Consider the following 21,872-nt stretch of genomic DNA (forward strand, 5'->3'; position numbering starts at 1 on the left):
GGTCAATTTTCCCAACGCGCGTTCCGTGTTACCTCTGCTTCCTCAGGGAACATATAACTAATGGATCTCTCCCCATTTATTTATACATGTCAAAATGCTGACTCTTCCTATTACCGTATATTTCCGTCACAAGCCGAGTCTTCTGAGCTGCCCCGCTTCCGGAACACGCCCAGCATCGAGGCAGCTTAGCTTCCCATCCCAATATCAGGCTGCCCCACTTCCGGGATGCGTCCCCAGTGAAATGGACTTGCCTGGTATCTCCAGTATCAACTCCTTATACCTCACTTCCGGGGTGTGTTAACAGAAGGGGTTACACCTACATTGATAACCCCTTCCACACCAGAGAGACGTAAGTAATAAAAGAAAATAGAAGATTAATGGATCCCTCTCGGTTGCTGAGGCACGCGTCTCCCCCGATCAAGGCCCACAACGACGCGCTGCCAACACCTCGAGCAGAATATCTGTTGTGTCAGTAATACTTCTGGTATGTTTTAACTTTCCCAAGTACATTTAAGGTAATGCTTTGTGACACATATCATCTTTATTGCAACTCTTTGTGGCACATGTGAACTTTTACAACAGTTTTTGCGCTCTAGACAACATCCCTTCAAAGTTTGCCATTGTCTAGTTTTCTGCAGTGCTCTCTGAGTTATCACCTGATCCCAGATGTTAAGGTTAGGACCTTTGTTAAAGTTGCAAATCCATACCTACCCTTGTCCAGGAAAGCAGGAAAGCTGGAAAGCTGTTTGTGACTTTTCGCAAAATCACTAAAGTCCCTAACTCGTATGAATTAACCCCTAGGCGCACCAGGACGTTATAGTACGTCCCGGTGGCTAGATACTTAGCGCACCAGGACGCACTATAACGTCCTGCTTCTGGCATCGGCTTACGAACGAAGCCGGTACCAGAAGCAGCGGCTGTCAGCTGTCTAGTACAGCTGACACTGCGCTGTAACACCCGCGATCGGAGCCGTCCGCGGCGTGTAAGGGTCTTCCCATTATGGATCGGATCCCCCGTGCCGCTTACCGGGGGATCCGATCCTCTTCTGGGCAGCTCCGAGGACTGGTATGTGCCCCGGATCTGCCCGCTCTCCCTGCCAGTCAGACCCCTTCCGGGTCTGACTGTAAACTGTCTGAGCATGCGCAAGCCGCATATTTGGTATTGCTTCGTCCGTAACAATCTGCATATAAAACAGAATCGTTACTGGACCCGCGCGGTAAACGCCGGGGGGAAAAAATGCAAAAACGTTCCGAAAAAAGATAATTTTTAATTAATACCCTATAAAAAATGCTCTAAGAAGTGATTTAAAAAATTTTATGCACTCTAAAATAAGCCCACTAAAAAGAACAACAGTTCTCACAAAAAATAAGCCCCTAACCAGATTTATCAGCCAAAAAATAAGAAAATTATGCATATGAAAACATGGTGATGCTAAAATGAATAAGATTTTCTCCAAATTAGTTTTTATTCAGTACAATTGAATAAAATACACAAAACCCCCACATATTTGGTATCCCTGCGTCTGTAACAATCCGCGTAATAAAACAGAATCGTTATTAGATCCGCAAAGTGAACCCTGTAAAAAACGACGTCAAAAAACTCTCTGAAAAAAAGATGATTTTTTTATTAATGCCCTTTAAAAAATGATCTAAAAAGTGATTTTAAAAAGTTACGCAATCTAAAATAAGACCACTAAAAAGAACAATCATTCTCGCAAAAAATAAGCCCTTAAACAGATTTGTGAGGTGAAAAATAAAAAAAGTTATGCATATGAAAAACGGTGATGCAAAAATTAACAACAAATTTGCCAAATTAATTTTTATTCAGTAAAAATGGGAAAAAATTAAAAATATATATAAATGAAGTATTTTCGTAATCGTGGCGACCCATAGAATAAAAATAATATACTATTTTTATGGTATGGTTAACGGCCAAAAAAAAAACACATAAAAATTTTCCTAAAAATTGAGGATTTTCATTTCCTCCACCAACAAAGAGTAAATTAAATCTCACCAATTAGCTATAGATACCCCAAAATTATGTAACAGAAAAGAAATAAGCCCCTATAGGTCCACAATAAAAAAAAAGAAAAAAATTATAGCCTGTACAATGTGACATAGCAAATCTGATCTGGATGGCGCCTCCTTCCCTTCTATGCCCGTCCGTGCGCCCATACAGCAGGTCACCACCACACATGGGGTATCGGTGTACTCGGAAGAAATTGGGTATCAAACTTTGTGGAGCCTTTTTTCATTTAATCCATTGTAAATGTTTAATTTTCCACCCAAAATGAGTGTATTGTGAAAAAATATTACAATTTGCAGACTGCACCTCCATTTTGTTTTAACCCCTATAAAACACATAAAGGGTTAACAAACTTCTTAAAAGTGGTTTTTCATACGTTGAGGGGTGTAGTTTCCACAATGGGGTAATTTATGAGTATCGCTATTATCTAGGCCTCTCAGTGTCAATTAGAAGTTGAGCAGGTCCATCTAAATACGGGTTTTGGTGATTTTACAAAAAATGTGAAAAATGATACTTAAATTCTGAGCCTCATAACATTCTAGTAAAATATGTGGAATCTTAAAAAACCATGCCAACATAAAGCAGACATTTGGTAAATGTAAGTTATGAATTTATTTGGGTGCTATGACTATCTGCATCAAAAGTAGAGTATTTAGAACGTTGAAAATAAAGAATTTTTCCAAATTTTTGCCAAATTTTGTTTTTTTTCATAACTAAAAGCAAAAGATTTCATTAAACTAATTTGAAGTACAATGTGTCACGAGAAAACAATCTCAAAATCCCATTGATATCTCATAGCGTTCCAAAGCTATAACCACTTCTAGTGACACAGGTCAGATTTGAAAAATGGGGCCGCGTCCTTTAGGCCAAAAGATGCTGAGTCCCGTAGGGGTTAAAAAGGCAAAACTCCTGAGATACATCGGACCATTAAAAAACAGAACAGGGTAAAAAAGCCAAGAGCACAAAGCCACATTTTACCTAATGTTATGGTACTTTTTTGTTAATACGTTTTGCCAGATAATTGGGAAACAATTCTATTCCAAATGCTCAGCATATTTTCTAATTTTCAGTCTAGTTACAAATCAGGCTGCGCTCACACATTTAGAAACAAACTTCAGCGGAACGGGGAGGGGCTTGGCCAGATCGCATATGCATTTGAACTGAAACACATGCAATCAGTAATGTGTACCACGTCTTTTGTGTTGTTTAATTGTATAAAAAGTGGTGCTCATGATTGATCACATGCGTTTCAGTTGAATTGCATATGCGATCGGGCTAAGTCGTTCCCCATTTGGTTGAGTTGCGTTTCTAAACGCAATTTCAACTGAAATGTGTGAATGCAGCATTAACATTTACCATATCCCTGCTTTATGTTTTACTTTTATGTATCACTGTATCCTGCACAGATTGCAGGAACGGGATGGGTCTCCAGCTGTCAGACCCTAGAGCAGTGATGGCGAACCTATGACACGCGTGTCAGTACTGACACGCGTAGTCATTTTTGCTGACACGCGGCCGCCCAGCGCCCGCTGTCCGCCCCCTCCCTGTGTAATGTGCTACCCCTATGTTAATGTCCCGCCCCCGTCCTTGTGTTTCTGTCCCTGTGCAATGTGCTCCCCCTGTGTTAATGTACCTGTGTAATGTGCTGCCCCTGTGGTAATGTCCCGCCCCCGTCCCTGTGTTTCTGCCCCCTGCTTACCTTTCCGGCGCCGCGTTGGTCCGCCCACCTTCTGCAACTCCTCCGGCTCCTCCAGGCTGCAATGCGCGCTGCTCGTCACGTGACTGAGGCGACCTGACGTCAGTCACGTGACCCGAGGCGTGCGGTGCAACCTGGAGGAGCCGAGACGCCTGCAGTAAAGCTACAGGGAAGAAGACATCACTGGGTAAGTATGTAAGTTTATTATTATATTATATTTAAAGGGAGGGCGCTAGGGGTATTTTAGTAGTAAAGGGAGGGTGCTAGGGGTAATTTAGTAGTAAAGGGAGGGTGCTAGGGGTATTTTAGTAGTAAAGGGAGGCCGCTAGGGGTATTTTAGTAGTAAAGGGAGGCCTCTAGGGGTATTTTAATAGTAAAGGGAGGCTGCTAGGGGTATTTTAGTAGTAAAGGGAGGCCGCTAGGGGTATTTTAGTAGTAAAGGTAGGCCGCTAGGGGTATTTTAGTAGTAAAGGGAGGCCGCTAGGGGTATTTTAGTAGTAAAGGGAGGCCGCTGCTGGACATGTTATTACAAAATTAGGTTTTTCCTAAAGGTGACACAGCACCTGAGTTATGCTAGTTTTTTTGGCGAATTTTGACACACCTAGCTCAAAAGGTTGCCCATCACTGCCCTAGAGAAAGGACAGGGCACAGAAAGGAAGGAGAGCCATTGTGTTTTTTAAATCATTTTCAGGTTTACATTTACGGAGCCCCTGGGGTACCAGAACCTCAATAAGCTGAAAAGTCATATGTAATCATACTATAGCGATACCGGCACTATAGAACTGAAGATATTGCCAGTTATATTGGATGCCAAGCTATTTATTTAATTTCTCTGGTGCTGCAGCACAGAAAACTGTAAAGTGAGATTCTCAGCCTTAAAATGACACCACAAACATGGTTTGTTGTTATTTGTTTACCTCTACATTGCTAACTGTGCGACAACCTTGTTCTGCTGTTGCCTGGATTTACCTTCCCCAAATTGTCAGAGGTGATTTGAAAGAAAAAGGAGCAGTGCCATCTGTTCTAGGCTGTGTAGTGTGTCCTTACGCTGAAAGGTCATTCAATACCATTGGTTTTTAAATTGGCAAATGAGCCTCTAATGTGAGGTGGTTTTTGTGTAATGTAGTTTTTAGAAGTTTCTATTCAGGTTTACTAAATTGCATATTATGGATGCGTACAAATTTTTTTACCCAGTGATAAAGTACTAATAAATGTGATTGCCACTGTATTCTCACATATGGGACTCGATTGTCTTTGAAAGCATTCTTTTTATGTCACAGTTTGTACTACAATCAAAAAAGCTTTAGTGCAATGAGCAGATGTATAAAACATCTGTAAATAGCTGAATGCACAGTGTGCTTTTGCAGCCTTAGGTCAGCCTTTTGCACTCTCTATGAATTGGCTCTGCTAAATAAAAATACACAGCAAGAACATCTGTTAGACTTCTGCGATGTAGCAGAATTTTATGGTACTTTTCTTATGATGTCATCATGTTGCTTACCAGCAGAATGCATTGTCTGCTAGCCTGTGGCTCTTTCCTTCAATTATCTACACATGACATGCTATATCAATTGTTATATTTCCTCTTACTTTGGCACCTTGGCAATTTTGAATTGAGGGTGTAAATTACGATAGAATGTTAAAATTTGCTTATATTTCTGTGGAACGGGATGCCAGACTGTTAGCTGCTGACACTTCTATTTTTTACAATCTGACACTGCCTTTTATGTCATTGAAAGTGACATATATATTATTGACATCTAACATATGTTTTTAGTATGCAAAATGGATTTTAAAGGGGTATTCTGGTAGATTGTGATCACCTATTCTTACCTCTCAGATCAGCAGGTTCCAACACTCGGCACCCTTGAGGTTCAGTAATTTGAAACTGTTGATCAGTAAGCAAGGCTATTTGTCACATGACTTACTTGTAGCTCAATCCATTTAAGTCTATGGGGCTTTGCTTCAATACCTAGCACTGTTGCTAGACAATGTATAGCTTAGCTTGGTAAGGAGTAAAAAAAAGTTCCCCCAAATCCGTATGTTGACAGGGGTGACTGGTAAGGATTTTTTTCATGGGAATATGTATTTAAAGAAAACCTGCCATTGAAATTAACATGTCACCCAAATTTTAGGCACTAGGAGCTGCTTACTAAAGTCTGTCTAACACTGCGGCGGGGTACAGGGGTTGGGGCGTGGCTAGGGGCGGTGACTGCCGCCTGGCTCGCGACAGTCACCGCCACCTTATGGAGCGAGCGGGGCAGTCCGTGGAAGAGGCAGCGCCAATGATTTCATTGTACCCCGGCTCAGTGTTAGACAGCGCTACCGGAGGTTTCCGGTAACGCTATCACTCTAACACTGCGGCGTTTGTTCAAGCACTAGGAGCTGCTTACTTTAGTGACAGGTCCTCTTTAATAAATACTACATATTTGGTATTGCCGCGTCCGTAACAATCCTGTACAATAACTCAGAAACATTATTGGACCTGCTCAGTGAAACCTGAAAAACTTGCCAACATTTTTTAATAAAATCCCTTCACAAAAATGTTTCAAAAAGTGATCAATAAAAGTGCGCCAAAATGGTACCACTCAAAAGGACAACTCAACATGTAAAAATAGAAAACCCTATACCATGTCTGGAAGGTGAAAAGTGGCTTTGGCAGTAAAGGGTTAAACAGGAGATACGCAACCTACAGCACCTTTTTTCTGACTATTATATATAAGGACTTACTCGACCTATAATAGTTTTGTTCTTGTGCTTTTCATTTTTTCCTCTATTGGGTTGATGTTTTGGGGTTTTGTAAGCAAATACTAGTTTAAGTTAATAATATACATTAATATTTATACAATTACCCCAAAATTATCACCGTAAATAGAAAGCTGGATGTTACTGTATGGCAATGTATACTCACCCCTTTGATAAGTTAACACCCATTAGCCAATCGTATTCATAAATGTTTACGAGGAATAGCAAAGAAACAACTGTTATAAGCAAAGACACTCCACAGTTATCATTTCATATATATCCTGAGAGGCAACTGTCTACTTTAAAGGGATTGTCTGGTATTACCGTTTTATACAAATATTTAATAAATAATATTTACTCACTTCGCTCCACTTCAGCCCGTTGCCTGCCATCACCTCCCATCAGTGCCACTCTCTGTTTGAATATATAAAACTGACCGTGTGCCCCTGCTACAGCCATAGGCAATAGGTCTTCCTGGACAACCCCTTTAAAGTCATTTAATTTGACATCTTAATGCAATATAAGCCCATATGTTTAGTAGCAAGCTGATATAATGGTCATTTAAATTTTTCCGCTTATTGTAGCATCCTGCAAACCTAAAGCCAAGTGTTTTCTAAGTACAATTTGTATGAATTTACGAAACACAATAAAATGATCACATTCTTCATTAATATACATGGTTCTGGCAAATTGTTCACCAATTGGAACTACCTGAGAGGCTTAACTGTTACTTATTTATTGTATAATTTTTTAAAATATTGATTTCTAAATTGCAAATGCAGAATAGAAAGTGCAAGGATAAATCCTATTTTAATTGCATTTCAATCCGGCTTGCGACCTTTGGATGCGAATGCCATAGAGCATATCTGGATCGGAATAATTTTTTTATGTATACATTTATTTACAGAATCAGAGAATCCCAGCTGACATGGTGTTTCTAAGGACCTCAGAGAAAACTGGTATGTCAAATGTCCTTTTCCAACAAAACAGAACATAAGATTTGATTGTCAAATAATATGTATTGTAGCAGGCTTGATCAAATAGAAGTTATGTATAGTTTGATTCAAATTCTTCTTAATACTTACAAATGTGAATGAAAAGATAAAAAAACTGATGGCTTTAGAAATGAAGGAAATCTAAAACAGAAAAACTGTTGCTGATCAGTGGAGTTTGGCTGCTCAGACCCCTACTAGTCAGGATAAAGGAGGTCTATTGTATCCCTGGCACTACCTACCATATATGGGAGTGTAGGACATGCCCAAGCACTGTAATAAACTGGATGAATAGAGTGTCAGCACATGTGTTACCAGCTTCTACATCCATCTAGGGATGCAAGGAACCTCTACCTGCTAACAAGCAGTCAACCATTCTGTGGATAGAGTGGAATACATGCAGAGTGTGGTAAAACAACAGTGCCAACCTTAATACCTTAATTACTTCTTTTAAAGGAAACCTACCACTTGTAGTGGCAGGTTTCTGATGGAAATACCGGGCACCAGCTCAGGGTGAGCTGGTGCCGGAGCTTATTTTCGTTAGTATTTTAAACCGCGGTATCGCGGTTTAAAACACTTTTTAAACTTTATAGCCGGCGCAGGCAGGTACGCGCTCGGCGCTTACCATGCGCGCGGCTCTCATTCACTTCCTATGTAGCCGCGCGCACGGTAAGCGCCGAGCACGTACCTGCCTGCGCCGGCTATAAAGTTTAAAAAGTGTTTTAAACCGCGATACCGCGGTTTAAAACACTAACGAAAATAAGCTCCGGCACCAGCTCACCCTGAGCTGGTGCCCGGTATTGCCATCGGAAACCTGCCACTTCAAGAGGTAGGTTTCCTTTAAAGTCTGGTCAAACTGTGCAGATTTGGTATTTGCTATTCATTTTGTCTTTATGATTTGCATGGCTTCACTGATATAAACGCTCAGATTTATATTTACATTGTGACAAGTAGCGGACAGTGTAGTCATCAGCCCTTTGCTGTGTGACTCGGGTTAAAGAGTCAAACAGTTTAAAACCGTGAAGGTGTATTGTGGTCCGGACATAGGGGAATACTGCACAATGGACATCTGCTTGCCAGAGGTGAAGACTTGTTTCGTTAAAGAAAATGACACATTATTGCAAAACAGCATGGCCCATGATAATACATGTAAGAGCTATTATGTTTTTACCAGGGCCATGGATTTTGGTTGCATTCATACTGTATATATAAGTTATCAGGGTGGAAATGTTATTTCTCTCTGCAGACTGATTTAGTCTGGTTGGACTGAGTAAAGTAAAGAATTGCTGTGACAATAATCAAGATGCCAGCCAACTGCAAATAACAGGCGCTCTGTGCTTTATGGTATTGAATTGAGAATTGAGAAAGTTGTCTCAAAAAGTAGTGATGTGTGGAAGTGCACTGCTTTGCCGTGAAGAATGACAAATGACTAGAGTAAAGTTTTTGCACATACGGCCAGATAAACTTTTATCTGCGGGCATGAGCAAGTGCCAGCAATCTGTCCAAACTACTTTAATCTGTTTCCTTACCTCCGTTCCCATTTCAGTTTTAACATTTGATTTAACTCAGGCTGGAAATGTTTTGACACCTATTTGAAGCTCCTGAATAATATTGCCCTCTTTGTAATCCAGCCTTTGTTTTCAGATGTAACCTCACTCAAACACTAGATAGGTAGAGAGAAAACCTTCTCGCCAACTCTTCCTTTATCACAGTAAATCATCTTGTTAAAGGAGAATAAAGTCTTTGAGAATTAGTCAAAGGGCTGAAAACAAATATGCAATTTACATAATGCCACAGAGCAAATAGCTTATTAAATGTTGCTGAGACATAGCACAGAGCAGTAAAAACAATGGAAAATGGCAATTTTCAAATTACACTCGCAGGCGCTAGCATGTGTTTTGTCAGGTAATGTTAACACGTTAGAAAGGAGTCTGTGATGTCACAGATGGCAACCTCTAATTCCTTCTATGGCGCAGTGTGTTAGTGTGTTTAGTAGGCTTTTTTTAGTAAGTCCTTGGTCCTTTTATTCATATATGGCAGAATATATTTTTGCAGATATTAGAGCTTACTATTTATGCTGCAGATTGCTGCTGCATGTTTGCCTTGGTTTTGAGACAACTCCTTCGAGATTTTCCCCCAGTGTCTGAATTTGCCTTAAAATATGCCAATCTCAATGGTGATCTCTACACACATCTGCATACAGATGTAGTGCTGGTTACCATGACTGAATAACGAATGCTGGTGAACGCACAAAACCAATACTGTTGAATTAACAAGCACTAAAGCCAGTCATGTTAACCTGTGCTACATTTAGAATCCACAATAATCCTGACATTCTTGTCTCCCACCAAAAAATTCTAAATCTGAAGTTGGGGACTGCATCTGCCAATTTGGCGACTCTTATGCAGGGTCAAGGAGAGGACTGGACACTGACAGTGGGTCCTGAGACAAACCCCCTTCCCAGCTGTCCCTGCCTATTTACCCGGCCTTCCCTAGGAAGTATTTAGACAAATAGTTTATGATCCCTACCTGAACCAAAGTCTAAAAAAGGGACAAAGACAAGACAACAAAAACAGAGCATGATAATTGCAAAATATGGGTTAAAGTAATAGGTCAAAGCCAGTACAAAGTCACTACGCAGAGGGTCAAGATACCAGAATGCAGAATGACAGAATAACACAGTTAGCTTACCAGGTACAAAAACTATAGCAGGCAAAGAGTTCTGATCAACAAGACCCTATGTGAAAATCCATAGCAGAAAGTGATTGGATTTTCTGTCAATCACATGGGGTTAACTGTTCAGACAGAGTTAAACAAAATTGCCCATCCTCAGAGGATGACGTTGGCACAGATGTTACAGATGGTACTGCTGTTCAGGCAACTGCGGAATGGCAAAATCCTCTACTGCACATACTGCTGGTGCTAAACCCTTGTAGCTATTTTTTTTTACTTAAGAAATGAATAGTACAGGTAATAATAGTGACATTTGTAATAAATTTAATTTGTTAAAACAGCTTCTCTGTGTCTTTTGTTTTGTTTCTTCTTTCTTCAGTACTGAGTAGTGTATCTGAAAGCATTCTGAGATCCACCTAACTCAGACAGATAAGAAGGCTAATGAATAACTCTTTACATACCTAGAGCATACTTCACTTGATGATTCAGTTCTCTCAGAAGATCAGAATCTGTCTGTTGTGAGTTGTAATTAGACACTTTATCAGGCTCCTTTATCTCTCAGCTGTCAGTATATACAGGACAGAAATCCGATTTACACAAACAAGAAGGGAAAAAGAAAAACACAGGAACAGATTTCTTTAATGGATTATATTTCATAGTTTACTCTTATAATCTGCACCACAAATTTATGCAATTTTCTCAAAAGTTTATGTATACTTTATTTATGGCAGTAGTACCACTGAATGCCAGAATAATTTTATTTCCCATTTATGAGGTTTTGGTCTCATTCAAACAACTTTGTACATTTTGGCATTTATTTAACATGTTTCTTGGTACTGTGGCAGGGTAGCTGCCACTAAAGCAGATTTTGGGTATGGAATGAACATGTTGCTGGATGATGTGGGAAAGCCGGGTGTTTTGCCACTAATGAGGATTCATTTTCATCCAGCTGGAAGTCCTGCACATGGGACAGGCTATGTAAAAGGCCTGTGGAGTTGTGGCAGTGAACTGATACTGTGAGTTTTTGGGGTCCCTGGCAGTAGGCCAGCACCTGGTGAGGTAGGGAACCTCTATGAATAGTTAGTGCTGGAGAGGCTTAGGCTTTATTTTTGCTATTTTGTTTTTACTACTGAATAAAACTGGATGAGGTCAGTTGTACCCAAGTCGCACAGTGTAGACAGTGAACTTACTTGTGTGCTGGTGAATTGTGCCCGTCTACCCCAGGAGACAACGATCCCGGACCTAATCCCAGTACCCAGACACACACACATTTGTTGAGGCACATTGACCTGTGAATGTGTTTAAATGTTTTAAATACAAAACAGCATATGCTAATACAGAATTAGGAAATCCTATCAGTTCAACCAAAGAAAACCTTCTTTTAGTAAAAACTGTTTTGGAAAAATAAAAACAATGACACCGGAGTACAGAACTAAAATACAAGTGTGTAAGTGAGCCGTTGTGTAAATAGGCTAACAGGAAGGTGATACCTGTGATTATCTTCTGATAGTGGTAAGACAAAATCACCTGGAAAATACTGTAAGTGCTTGCTACTGAGTCCCTTGAATATCATTTTAAAGGAAAGGTTTTTTTTTTTTTTGCTTATTTCATTTCAAATGTTATTTAGCAAAGAAGTCCTTGAAATGCAATTGGTTATCATCTACTTCAGTGATTTTCAACCTGTGTGCCGCGGCACATGGTTGAGTGTGTTGCGGGGAGCCCCTGTGTAGCGATCCGCCCATCTTTCATAGCTCCTGCACCGCGCGGCCCATGTCACGTGACTGACGCGACCTGACGTCAGGTCGTGTAAGTCACGTGACCAGAGGCGCGCGGTGCAGGAGTTACAGAAGATGGGCGGACCGCCATTAGGAGAGAAGTTACGCGGAAGAAGACATCAAGGGTAAGTATATAATGTTATTATTTGTATAAGGAAGGAAGCTTGGGTCTTTTTTTTTATTAGTAAAGGGAGGCTGGGGCTTTTTACTAGTTAAGGTGGGCCTCTAGGGCCTTTTAATTAGTAAAGGGAGGCCTTTAGGGCCTTTTAATTAGTAAAGGGGGTCCTCTAGGGCCTTTTAATTAGTAAAGGGGGCCTCTAGGGCCTTTTAATTAGTGAAGGGAGGCCTTTAGGGCCTTTTAATTAGTAAAGGGAGGCCGCTAGGGGCTTTTAATTAGTAAAGGGAGGCCGCTAGGGGCTCTTAATTAGTAAAGGGAGGCCGCTAGGGGCTCTTAATTAGTAAAGGGAGGCCGCTAGGAGCTTTTAATTAGTAAAGGGAGGCCACTAGGGTCTTTTAATTAGTAAAGGGAGGCCACTAGGGGCTCTTAATTAATAAAGGGAGGCCGCTAGGGGCTCTTAGTTAGTAAAGGGAGGCCGCTAGGGGCTCTTAATTAGTAAAGGGAGGCCGCTAGGGGCTCTTAATTAGTAAAGGGAGGCCGCTAGGGGCTTTTAATTAGTAAAGGGAGGCCGCTAGGGGCTTTTAATTAGTAAAGGGAGGCCGCTAGGTTCTTTTAATTAGTAAAGGGAGGCCGCTAGGAGCTTTTGATTAGTAAAGGGAGGCCACTAGGGGCTTTTAATTATTAAAGGGAGGCCGCTAGAGGTTTTTATTAGTAAAGGGAGAGCGCTAGGGGGTTTTTATTAGTAAAGGGGGCCTTTTATGACTGTTTTAGTGTCATTTTGTGCTATTTTGATTGGGGGTGTGCCCCAGGATTTTCTAAGTATAAAAAGTGTGCCGCGGCTCAAAAAAGGTTGAAAATCACTGATCTACTTCATATTTAGGCTTATAAAAACAACAATACAAATACAGAAGGTACTTTAGATCATAAGACTCCCAGCAAAAGTTAGTAACCAAGGATACAGTATTGATGTATCAATGTAAGTTCTTGGTAAGAATGTTGTAGGCCTCTTTTCAATGAAAACCTTACAACATAAACTCATTTACAAAAATGGAACTATTTTTATCTAATAAATCTTTTCTTAGGGGACATAAGTGACACCTAGCAGTGCTTGTCTGTTGCTAGTGTCCTGTCCCCTTACAAAACACATGCATGGTCAGCTGAGCCATTAGTTGAACATGTGTTGAAATGTGTCAAGACTTTTGACAAGGATATCATGGCAGACTTGCTTATTAAGACACTACCTGTTGGTGGGGGGTTTTAAATGGGATAAAGATATTAATTAACTGACTGTACCAAAGACCAATAGTATCACATCACTTGATTTTAACACCCTGAATTTACACTGGTCAGTCATCACAAATAAACTAAAGCTGATCTGAAGTAACCAGGTCTTTCCGCTATACAGAGGATGGAGATGTCTTCTTTTTGTTCCATTTTCTGTGTTGCTGTGTGGCTGCTAAGAAGAGCTAATATTTGGGAGTGACCAAGGTGATGTAGGCCGAACAATTTACATACATTCAGACAGGGGAGGATTAATGACTTAAGAAGAAGTTGAGTGGGCACCTTCTACAAATATTCAAGAAAATATTGACTTAGTGCTTGAATAAATATGATAAAGCAACCATATATGATGCAAGAAAAGAATCATACATGAAAAGTTCTGTACCATAAAAATCAAACGATTTAACAATACCAAGTTAAAACATTTAAAAGGCATATCATGTTGGATTCAAACCCTAGAGCTATAATATGATGATAGGCGACCCAGTACTAGTCCATTAGGATATGGCAATGTGCACAAAGTTGAAACATAGTCACTGGGGCAGATTTATCAAGCTGTCTAAAAGTAAGAATGTTCCTAGTTGCTCCTGGCAACCTATTACAGCTCCCCTTTAAAATATTCATGAGCACTGGTAAGATGAAAGCTGAGCTGTAATTGGTTGCCATTGGCAACTAAGAACAATCTTAATTTTAGACACCTTCATAAATCTGCCCCAGTATTTTAAGATTTAAACATATAATAAGTAGTAAAGAAGAGGTTAATGGATCCACTAATTTAAGAACATGATGAAGTATTTATTCTATCAGTTACTAAACACTGAGAATGCAAAGAATAACCGGGTTAAATTGAACCAACAATACCTAAAGTACTGCAGCAATCCCTCAATCTAACCCCATTTGGTGCACCTGAGGGTGGGCAAGATAGTCCCATGTGTTTTACTGCAAAGGCAGCTTCATCAGGGGTGGGAATAATGGCATTATTTACTTTTCCCTAATAATCTCACCCCTTTGAATGCAAACATTTTATCGCGGTATTCCGGTTACAAGAAGTGCAATCTATTTTGTGCTATTTAAGTTAGGTGAGAGGATTCATAATGCAATGTTATTAAAAGTTTCCAAGAATTTTCTTGTAAAAATTATACCTTTGTGGAACACCCTGGCCGATTTTTCTCCCAGTTGCCCATAGTTACGACCTGCCTCTTGTCGTACATGTGCAGTGCGCATTTTTCCAGTCCGACCTGTATCTCCTTTCATCATGTGACAGTCAGCCAGAGCAAGAGAGGATATGGTACTGGTGAACTGTACTTACCACGACCATATAGTCTGCTGCTTTGTGCTTTTACCTAGCTAGCGGGAATGCACGCACACACTTTGCCAGGCAGCAAGGGCACATGGGAAATGTAGTCTGCAGAACTTTGGGACAGAATGAGACAAAAGTGACAGCGCCATCTTGAAAATGTGAGCAGCCTGCTAAGCTCAGGACCTTAGAAGGCGGATAAAGGCTAAGAAAATACTGGTAAATGGTAAAAAGCAATGATCTACAAGAAGACAAACACATGATTGCTATGTCAGTTTTTTTGTAAAAATGCTGAGTAACCGGAGAACCCCTTTAAATGCATTATTATACTGTATGCACTGGGATTAGAGTTTTGTTAAGTTATTTTGGAGCAGTGAAAAATAATGGTGGCAGAATAGTTTGATGACCATAAAAATGGCCTCTCTTAACAATGCATTTGGTCTGGCATTAGCATTATATTCTTCACATTTAGATTATCCCTGCAGAAAATTCTGGCAATAATTTGCACACAAATGAATCTTTGTTTGCAGCCTGCCAATATGCAGCAGATTCAACAAGTGTGTGGCATTTGAGACACGTCCTGGCTTTAATTAAACGGTACTGTTGCTGCATTTAGATATATTCCATAAAGTATTTAATACGACAACATACTGCTTAAAGACAAACGTCAATAAAGAAATCCTCAAATATATGCAGTGTGATCAAGGCCGGATTAAAAGCATCTGCGCTCTTGTCAATAAAGAATTGTGATGAGTTCAGTGGTATCATATTGAAAGTGTATTAATACGCAGGGTCCTATTGGCCCATCAGCTGATTGTTTAGAATGTAAATGAATCTGTTGATGGATCCTGTGACTGATGGCTTAAATTCCAATTAATCAATCGCTTCATCAGTTTCCTAATTCAGATCAAATATCTCTTGAGCGAACATAGTTCTTTCTGTGGTATTAGGAGAAATGAATGTCTTGGAACTCATTTTCATCAATCTCTTATAAATGTCAATATGCTTTCCTCTGTTGTCCCAGGTGATGACACAATGATTGGGGTATATGACATCTCTTATTATCAGTTACCATCAAAGCACACCAGGATGTGCCCTATGCCATTCATCTGTCCCAACACAGATATATATATATATATTTAATCCTTCTTCCAATCTAAGGGCGCTTCAGTCATTTATAGCATAGAACGGTCCCCTTTTTCAGTAACATTTATCAATTATTGTACCCAACTGTGACACAGTCTTCTGTGTATGACACTCGTACCCGCTGATGTTAATTTGATTGCCATGAAAACCATCGTTTCCTGACAGCTCTTGTCAATTATACAAAATAAAATCAAGTATTCATAAGTAGACGGTAACAGGATATAGGAAGGCAGATTTAATAATTCAGTTTTGCTGCGGCTTAACTGGCGTTTGTTGTAGCTAATGTTCGCCGTTGTAAAAAATTTATTTGAAACAAGTCTTTAGAGATAAAGAGAAGGTAGGCAACATATTTTCCCCTAAGTTAGCTTTTCCACTTTGTGCAGAGCTTATGTTATAAAATAATAATAAGACACAGGGGTATGTTACAGAATGCAACTTTAATTAGTCTCTAGACCAGAAAATATAAGCAATTTTAGCTCTTTTACTGTCACATTTCATGTACTGTAGATATTTTTCATTACTGTTTAGAACAGTGATGGCCAACCTATGACACGCGTGTCAGTGCTGACACGCATAGCCATTTTCAGTGACACGCGGCCGCCAGAGAGTTAAAGGAAACCTACCACTTGTAGTGGCAGGTTTCTGATGGAAACATCGGCACCAGCTCAATTTTCGTTAGTGTTTTAAACCGCGGTATCGCGGCTTAAAACACTTTTTAAACTTTATAGCCGGCGCAGGCAGGTACGCGCTCGGCGCTTACCATGCACGCGGCTCTCATTCACTTCCTATGTAGCCGCGCGCACGGTAAGCGCCGAGCGCGTACCTGCCTGCGCCGGCTATAAAGTTTAAAAAGTGTTTAAAACCGCGATACCGCGGTTTAAAACACTAACGAAAATAAGCTCCGGCACCAGCTCACCCTGAGCTGGTGCCCGGTATTTCCATCAGAAACCTGCCACTACAAGTGGTAGGTTTCCTTTAAGTTTCATCCTCGGCTCCTACACGGCCAGGTGCAGTACCCGGGAGGCTGAGAGATTGTCCAGCACATTGTAATAAATAGATGATGTGGAGAATCCCCATGTACTGCCAGACTGTAGTATACTGTAGTATGGCAGTACATTATAGGATCAATCACACAACTTAGGGTTAAAGTAAGCTAGAAGTTAAATAATTATACATATTTGTTATTTAAACTATAAATATCACAACATTATGGTTTTTTTGTCATGGTGACACACCACCCAAGTTATGCTCGTTTTTTTGGCGAATTTTGACACACCAAGCTCACAAGGTTGCCCATCACTGGTTTAGAATAACTCTTGCTATATATACTTGGACATTGGAAGACAAATGGACAAGGCAAAAAGTGTTTCCCATATAAAGGATTGCCTGAATTCTTCATGAAATTGAATGCATGTCTATAGCTATACTAACCAAGGTGTAGAGGTGATTTACCCATCTATGCAATTTCAGATAGCCAAAGAAGACAAAGGGAATTGACTATTGGATATAACATTGATAAACTTTAAGCAGGCAGAGGGTGCTGTGTAATGAAATATGCGTATGACTTCTGATTTTTAAATTTTGAAAACTATTGCTTGTTGTAGCAGAAAAACCCCAAAAAACTATTAAATGCTTTAATCCTAGTGGGCCTGATCGCTTATACAATATTGTGCAATACAACAGTTTTGCAGTATATTGTGATACTGGAACTGAATTAGGATCTATTTTAGATTGTTGAATGACAGCCACGGGAGCATCATGCGTCCACGCTCAGGGGATGGATAACCCCTGCAATCTGTGCCAGCACCGAACACAAATTTTGGTGGGGGTTAGTGGGTGGAGTCTTCTGTACTGCAGTCACTCGCTGTGTATGGAGAGAACTCCGCCCAAGAGCCCCCTGCACACACCCTTCACAATGCCGACTGTCATTACGGTCTTAATGTTTATGAAGATGTGCTAGTTGTTCCATAATCTAAATACTATTTTTTAGTACATTTTAGAGTGGTCATATAATGGATCATGGTCATGATTGCATACATTGTATATTAGGGTATCTCCTTCCTTGGTATTGGTAAGAAAATATATTATATCTTTGTATCTATAGGGATAGATACCTACCTGCCCAGTTCTGTTGTATCATATTACCAGTACACATATATAATGTCTATGTGCAGAATCTATTTTTGCATCCTTTATTGCGATTTATTTAACCCCAAAAGTTGTACGTTAACCTCCTTGTTACAGCTGTATGAGACAACTATTGCTCTCATGTTTGTCCAGACCATATCAGGGTAATCGAGCAAATAACCAAAAGTCTATGTCTCCTTGCTCACAATTTACACAGCATTTTCTCTCTCCAACATACACTGGAGCAATTTATGTCTGTAACTTGAATACACATCAAATATAACGTACAGCCACTAACAAGTCTATTGCTGATACTTCTTCAAGTGGCTTATGTAAGTGTTTCTTATCCTAATGATGAAATAGAATGCAATGTTGTGTATTAACCTTAACCAGGATGTTATTCCCTTAATGATAGTAGTTTGGTGTTTATTAAAGTGGGGAAAACAAAGTTGGCACAACATCATCGTTCTGCTGGATAATAGGGAAACAGTCTATGAGATAAGATATTGATAAAATTAACTGCTGAAGTGGAGAGGAAGTGCAGCAGGCCAATACATGTCATAGTGTGCAGTCAACCATTCACCAGAGCCACAGTGGTTTTGAACCATATTGATCTATGCTATAATTCTAAATGAAATTGATGGATGGAAGGAATCATTGACAAGAAACATAAAGAAGCTGATGCAGAGTCTCATGTATAAATGTTAACAGGAGACGAGAATGCTTATAGTGGGAGTACTGTTCAGTATAATACTGTCTCTCATAAATAACTGTAATCCTTAATATCTATGACCTGCAAGGAAAGATACAGTAGAAGGTGGCTTGTGTGTATAACCCATTCCTCTGAAAAGAGCATGTACTGTAATAGCCACCAGACAAAGCATTGTGCACCCTGAAAAGCTATACCTATTTTCATGAGTACCTGCCCTATTGTATGCTGAGAATTGTATGGCAGAGTCTGCTTACATGTTAAGTGTTAATCTGTCTGTCCAGCTTTCTATTGTGCTGATCAGTGTGGGTGGTAGAACAAGTTCTTTTTAATGCATATTCCTAGAATAATTAAGTCTTCTTCTACCATTCATACATTTTCCTAATAGTTACATTGTAAAGAATGCAGTTGCAATCAAAATTACTCAACCACAACTTAGATGCATTATAAGAATTTACAAAGTTTCAGTTTTTCCAAATTCAACACAAAACAACACATTTGATGGCTACTTATTCCATGTTAGAGCACACCTTATAAATGTACTGTAGGATCAAGTCCACCCGGTGCAATGGATAGGGATCTTTCTTAAGTTGTTTTTGAGGTAAAACTCATGAAATATTGTACTTGAGCTTTGCTGACTGCAATGTTTGATTTCATATTGGAAATATGGCAGGATACTGGTCCTAAAAGTAAAAATAGTATTGTTTTTCACAAATGAGGAACAGAATACGGAAATATAGCAAAGGTACTGAATCTCTCTAAAGATACAGTTGGAACAATAATTCAGTCAAATGAACACTGGCTACATTACCTGGATATGGGAGAAAAAGGAAGCTATCACCTGCTGATACCAGATTTCTGAGGAAGCGGATGGTCAAAACCCATTGATTGAATGCAAAAGACACCCTTCAAGATTTGATGGCCACTAGCACTAAGACTTCATGTTGAATATCTTGGAGCTGGTAGACTGCTGAGGGCACAGATTTGATGCAATTAACATGATGTGAGCACAGATAGTGCTCCTGGAGTCGAAGCACCAAACAACCAGAGGCTGGCACTAGTGCAAAGAATGCTGCCACCTCAGTAAAACTCTTTTCTAGGACTCCTTTTTATCAGTTGGACAGAGCCCCATTTTTCAACTCTGTGTAACTTAAAATTATTACAAACTTTTGATTGGAATCACTTCCCCAGGGGAGCTTGAGATGTTCTTTTATCATGCTTTGTATTACACCAAAGATTTTTCAACAAAAGATTGCATTAACATGGACGTTATTAAAGGCAATACAAAGACGCAATGGCAAAGACGCTTGTACAGTCAGTTTTACTCCTTGAAAAAAAGTCTGCATGGGACTTTTCCTTCCTCTCCCTCTCCCTTTGTCATGGCCACAATCTTTAGCTGCGGATCCTATAGGAGGTTATGTGACCGGAGCACAGTTACTCACTGCAGGCTGCAGAAGCTTTTTTTTCACATATAGAAACAAAATATTTCTTAATGCTTCTTCTCTTTTTTAACATTTTTTTACAGATAAAGTAGGGATTCTAAATTGTTTGCTTAAAACCTAATTACAACTAGGTGATGAAGAAGTTTTTTTTCTGTGGAACTTGATCCTGACATGACAAACAGGAAAGGTTACTAGGAAGTGGAGAAACAGCCTACAAACAATGAATGGAAACACTTAATCATGCTTTCCATGAGATGCAGAACAACCTTAACGGAGTGAATGTAATATGCCAATCTAGTTCACTGATATAAGGGATGAAATGACAGATCTTGTTCTGTGAAGATATCAAGAGACATGAGATCTTTAGTGCTACAATCTTTTAATAGTCTGTTAATAGTAGTATTATATTATGCAATAGAGCAGTGGTCCATGACCAAATAAATAATTTTTACAGGTAATTTTCTTCAATCAAACTTGTTGACCTAGGAGTACATTCACTCTTTTTCCCGGGGTACCTCACAATACTCTATTTGGATAACATACAAATCTATATCTCTTGCCCAGGCATCACCTTAATTCTATTCAAAATTCAGGAATGTTTATGAACCATATCCTCCTACTGTTCCCACTTTTAAAACTTAACATGGACAATTTTTCCTCCACCTTACACATCCTTTCCATCAGACTTGGCCATCACAATTTATGGCTACACAATGTCTCTGGTCCCAAAATTCCACTCACCTGGAAGTAATCTTTTATTCTGCATATAATCCTTCCTCAAACCACAAGTGTAAAAAATTTTAAGTGTGTGCCCTCATAATCTTCCACTTGGACTATTGAAAAATTCTTCTCTGGGGTCTCCCATCACCTCTTAATTCTGCATCCCACCTAATCCATCCCTCCCTATGTTTCTCCTCTGGTATTTCTCTCCGCTAGTCTTGCCACTTGTTACCTATTGCACAATGAATATAAATTAAAAATTCCAACGCCTGTCCCCTCCATGTATCCCTTTCTCTTACCATTCATCTCACAACCTACTACTGGTCTTCTCCTGTGCATCCCCCATACTCTGGAACTGTCTACCAAAATCAGATGTATACAAAAATTATAGTGGAAATTTGTACCAAGTTTAATGTACAATATTGTAGAGCCAACACACTATAAACAATATGTGATCTGAACAAAGAGCAAGCCAGTGTGTTTAGGCTGAATACATAAACATTTTATTTCAAAATAAATACTAAACATACAAAGAGATGTCACACATCAAAAGTTGATAAAAACATTTAAAAAGTGTAAAAATACACATCAAAGAACAAGGGGATCAGAGACGGTCACAAACCTCCACAGACGGCCACAGGTCGACAGGTAATGTGGACACAAACCCCCCACATCAAGTAGGTACAAATCAATGATGACCACAATACAGTACAGTCCTGGAAAACACTGATACAATATGGAAAGGCACTCAAAAGAGGAGCACTTAAAGACACCTGTCATCAGGTCTCTGTCACTATTTCTGTCACCACTACCTGTTGGAGCAGCTCACAATGATCCATCCCAGCCTTTATCCAGTTTAATCATTGTAAAATCATCTTTTCTTTATTATGTAAATGAGGCTGGTCACATGGTCAGAGGCGGTGATGTCACCGCTGTTCCCCCTCCCCTCTCCTCCCCCTGCTTAGGTCTGTGTGTAATGTATAGTAAAGCATTGCTAGTGTCTGTACTTTATCTGCTAACATGCTGCATCCTCCCATACATATGTGAGAGACACTGACATCAGCTACACATGTACCTGACATGTTCTGCTATAACATGGCTGCATCCTGGAGCTGTTGTATCTCTC

General features: G+C 39.7%; 1 protein-coding gene across 3 annotated transcripts in view; it reads left to right on the top strand.

The window, feature by feature from the left end:
- ATP9B (ATPase phospholipid transporting 9B (putative)) overlaps positions 1-21,872 on the top strand; it is a 214,788-nt gene that overhangs the window by 43,209 nt on the left and 149,707 nt on the right. For all 3 annotated transcript variants that reach the window (XM_072152377.1, XM_072152375.1, XM_072152376.1), the window contains exon 7: positions 7,374-7,425. In XM_072152377.1, the coding sequence (XP_072008478.1) occupies positions 7,374-7,425 (52 nt within the window). The remainder of the gene's footprint in view (positions 1-7,373; positions 7,426-21,872) is intronic.

The sequence above is a fragment of the Engystomops pustulosus genome, chromosome 5 (assembly GCF_040894005.1).
Source record: "Engystomops pustulosus chromosome 5, aEngPut4.maternal, whole genome shotgun sequence".
Lineage (NCBI taxonomy): Eukaryota > Metazoa > Chordata > Amphibia > Anura > Leptodactylidae > Engystomops > Engystomops pustulosus.